This window comes from Buceros rhinoceros, unplaced genomic scaffold, assembly GCF_000710305.1.
Source record: "Buceros rhinoceros silvestris isolate BGI_N320 unplaced genomic scaffold, ASM71030v1 scaffold5853, whole genome shotgun sequence".
NCBI lineage: Eukaryota > Metazoa > Chordata > Aves > Bucerotiformes > Bucerotidae > Buceros > Buceros rhinoceros.
Window position 1 is genome coordinate 17,950 of NW_010404092.1, and position 4,316 is coordinate 22,265.

Here is a 4,316-nt window from a genome sequence, read left to right on the forward strand (position 1 = left end):
TCACCAGTTAACACCATTACAGGCTCACCCCATCCCCCGTGCCCCGTCACCCCGGGGCTGCAATGGAGGATGTGGGAGATAGGAAGAGCCAGGAAGGAGGTTGCAGGAGGCAGGTACCAAGTGCCAGGCTTTGTGCACGCGGAGCGCTGCCTGGGAATAATCCTGGTGCGGTACATTTCCTTAACAACTGCATTTCTCTGGCTGCTCCCATGAAGGATTTGGCTTATCCTGGACCGGTTTGGGCCAGTTTGTCACCAGCCGTTGTCCTGTGCCAGAAGGCTGGGCAGCAAGCCCCTCCAAGGACTCAAAACTCATTTTCTCCCTGGGGCAGGCCAGGGCAATCTGCTGCTTCCAGGCACTGATGCTGCCTGTGCCACTGGCCCAGGGGTCAAGGACTCCGGGAACCCCAAACTGCTCCCTGCTGCAACATCTCCACTCCAGTTCCAACTCTCTGCCCTTTCCCAGCCCTGCTACGTCACACCCTCATTCCCCGTCCTAGGGACAGGCGTGCTGAGCAGATGCACTGAGCACGTCCGGCCAAGGGCACGCACACCTCCAGTCCCTGCACTGCACAGGGGAAGCAAAGAGCTGGGCTATACCACACTGAACTCCTCGTCACTGAAACACTGCGAGCAGCAAAACCTCTGGACGGGCTCAGGAGTGATTTAACCAGTGGGGTTGGTGCAGGGGAATGGTCCAGGCAGTCCTGCAAGGCGCCTTTGCTGCATGCATGAGTCCATGCTCAGATCTGACTGCACCAGCATGAGGGGTCTCGTTCTCAAGCCGGCTCCACTCCCCTTCCCACTGCTGGATCCCTGAAGGGGAAAGAGAGAAGCAGGAGACAGGAACTTGCTCCGCTCGCCAGCGCCGGGGAGGAACCACTAATATCTCCTGAGCTGGCTGCCAAGCCTGGCAGCCTCCGCTCCTGGCTCCAGAGAATTGGAGTTGGCTGGCAGCACTGGGGGATGAGCATCCCTTGGCCCTGCGCTGCTCAAGGTCTGGGATTGGGGTGCCAGCAAAGCCTCCTCCAGCATGGCCCAGTCTCAGCCCCTTGCTATCACGAAGGAACAGAGGAGGAGAGTTTCTGAGACATTTTCCACACAGATGGGGTGTAAATCCCAACTACTGACTTGAGCAATTACGTCCTGCTTCCTTAAAAATAATAAAAAAAAAAGTCTTTTATTTTCTGTCCCCCACCACCAAGAGATCCGTCACTGCCATGACCCCCCCCAGAGGTGGCTGCATTTTATTTAGGGACACAGAAATCCCTGGCAGAAAGAGGCTACATGCTCCACAGGGTCTGGTTTGACTTGCACTCAGCACAGCAAAGGGTCAGTCACGCCTTTCCCAGCTCTGCTTAGCAGCTGCACCAGGACAGTAAATACCACCTGGCTTCCCTGGGATGGACACTACCCCCCAACCCACCCTGCTGGAAAGCAGGAGCCACCCCATCGTGGCACACATCCTCTCACCCCACAAGAGCCACATCTGCAGGACCCAAAGAGCACGTTGAGATCCACCTATTTGCACGGGCTGGTCATCAGGCAGTAATCCCAGGGCCTTTCTAGCACGAAACAGCCCCAGAAGTGCAGGGGGGCAGAGCCCCCTCCCCAAACCCAGGGACACAGTGCTGCCAAGGGGCACCAAGAAAGGAGGAAGCAGCAAGCATCTCTGCTGCCGCAATCAGCAGCTGCACGACCCAACAGGCAGCAGTGTAACGATTTCATCATTTTCCAGCAGAATCAAATTAGTTCAAAGCCAAAATCTGATTTGCGAGCCCAGCGCTCTTGACAGCAAACCTTTTACTTTGTCAGGCAGCTGTTAGCTGTCTCCTCCAGAGCTGCGGGAAGAACGCTGGAAAGGAAGGCAGGGCTGCTCCCCCGGGAACCCCTACCCACCTGCCTGCACCACCAAGCACCCAAAACCCTGCTCGGACAGGCCTGGGGGCTTAGTGATGAGTACTGAGGACCAGGAAGCAGGGCTGGAGGGGGGTGGGCTATAGCAACCACAGACACCAGCACCCCAAACCCCCTCTCTGCCAGATATCTGACCCTGCCTGGGAAGAACCCAGCCCAGCCTGGTGATGCCCTGTGTAAGACATCTCTGTCACCCAGAGCCGTAGCCTCTCTGTGATCATGCACGGTTTATAACATTGCCTGGAAAAAAAATCCATCAATAGTTCACGCAGAAAACAAACTCGGAGAGCCAAGGGCAGAGGTCCCTTGCTCCCCACTGCTCATAGGCTCCACACAAAGCAACTGAACCACAAGCAGGGGCCAGACGTGCCCACATGAGCACCAGGCTTGAGGACGCATCTCTGATGTGATGGAGGAGAGCGCTCCCTCAGCTGGGAGTCCCTGCTCTTGGGCTGCTCTTGGATGCCAGCACTCCCCCCCTACACTTCTGGGCAACAGCCAGCACTGGCCACGCTCAAAATTCACCTCGTTGATGGCGCCTTATGCCTTCTTGTCCTCTTCTCCAGCAGCCCATGGAGAGGATGTGGTCCCTCCACACCGAGCACCTGACCACATTCTATCAGGACCACCAACCTCCCTGCCTCCCTCCATCAGGTCTGCACTCCCCATCCCTGACATTCTACTGCCCCCAACACCTTCTGCTCAGCCACTGCCCCCAACACCTTCTGCTCAGCCACTGCCAAGTCCCAGCTGACAGGACACTCACAAACTGCTACATGCCACCTGCAAGGGAATCCCCAGTGGAGCTGCAGCAGACGTGCTGAGGACTAAGCATTCTGCTCTCCCAGTCTAACTCACCAACACTCTCCAAACCCACCACGCAGGGGCACCAGAAGCAAGCACCTGCATCGGCATGGGGGCCCTTGCTTGGGGCTCTCCACAGACACTGATGCAACACAAACCCAGATGGCTGCCCCACAGTGAAGCCAGGAGGAATGGTACCCAGCAAGCTGAGCACCCAGCCCTAACAGTGCCAGTCCTCCCACCAGCAAGGGTTCGGCCAGAGAGCACCACCAGAAACAGTCTGGCGTGGGTAACAACAACCAGGAACTTACCGAGTTGATGCAGCCCAGCTCCTTATTCAAGAGCCAGGGCAGCGAGAGTTTCCCTTCCCCTCTGTAGCATGACTGGATACGCTCCTTGATCTTATCCTTGATCTTCTTCAACGTGAAGAGGCAGAGCACAGACTCCTTGGGAGGCTTAACCCTGTTTTTCTGGCCCTGGGAGAAGATCGTGAAGAGGATATCCTCATGCTCCGAGATACCCAGGTACTTGGCCAAAGCCTTGCCAGGCTTGGTCAGGTAGGCGTCCTGGATCAGGCGGTACTCGATGCCGTCCTGCACACAGCCAATGGGAAACTCCACGTAGGAGTAGAACTTGGGGTCGTCCACGCAGAGGCGGACTATCTTGGAGGTGAAAAACTGCTCCCCAGTGGAGTCGGGCGAGGTGAGTTGGGTGTCCAGCTGCAGGGTCAGGTAGTAAACAAACTGCTCGCTGCTGAAGCTGTAGATGTAGTAGATGTCGAAGGTGGGGAACTTGGAGAGTGTATCCGAGGGAATCTTGAGCTGGGAGGATACAAACTCATCCTGGTAGACAAAGCCAAACATCTCTGCGTTCTCCTCGTTGGCCATCAGCTTGCGGCTGGAGAGGGTGGGGAAGTACTCCGACTTCCCATCAATGGGCGTCCCAATGAAGAGCTTGTTCTGCCCGTTCAGCACCTCAATGATGACCCCAGACATGGTGCCTGACTCGTTGACGCTGGAGAGGTAGTGCTCCTTGCGGTGGTGGGGCTCACCCAACTTGAAGAGATCGTCCAGCCGCAAGAATTGGCAAATACCCTGCGAGGCACTGCCACAGGCGATCAGCCGGTTCCCCGAGTAGTCCACCAGCAGCAGTTTGTTCACATTGTTGGTGGTGACCAGCCCATGTGGGCAGGACTGAACGCTGGGTGGAGGGTAACATTTCTCATTGTCCTCCACAGGCCCCGTCACATGGGTCCGCAGGAGCGTAAGGTTATTGGAGAGCTTGTAGATCCGATTGACAGCTCCCACATAGACCTCCCCGGTTTTGTTGTGGACCACCAAGTGCGTCAAGCTCCAGTCTGAAACCGGGAAAGTCCTAAAGGGAGACTTGGGGCTGCCTTCCGCCAGCGGTAGCCAGGTGCTCCCCAAGAGCAGCAAGGTCCAAACATGGATGGACAAGTGGTGCTTGAGCCAAAGAAGCCACATTGCCGTAGCCTCACATCCAGTCAAGGCCATGCCCAAACCCAACCACAAAATAAATAGAAACAAACCCAAACTGAAGGGATGAGGGAGGGAGGAGAAGCTAATGGCACACAGT

At 56.6% G+C, this 4,316-nt stretch overlaps 1 protein-coding gene across 1 annotated transcript in view; it reads right to left on the bottom strand.

Annotated features, from left to right (window-relative positions):
* Positions 1-4,211, bottom strand: part of LOC104490884 (plexin-A1-like) — a gene marked incomplete at its 3' end in the record, with an annotated part of 7,940 nt that extends 3,729 nt beyond the window's left edge. Inside the window, exon 1 of the mRNA XM_010133235.1 lies at positions 3,032-4,211. Within this exon, the coding sequence (XP_010131537.1) occupies positions 3,032-4,204 (1,173 nt within the window). The remainder of the gene's footprint in view (positions 1-3,031) is intronic.
* Positions 4,212-4,316: the final 105 nt, after the last annotated feature.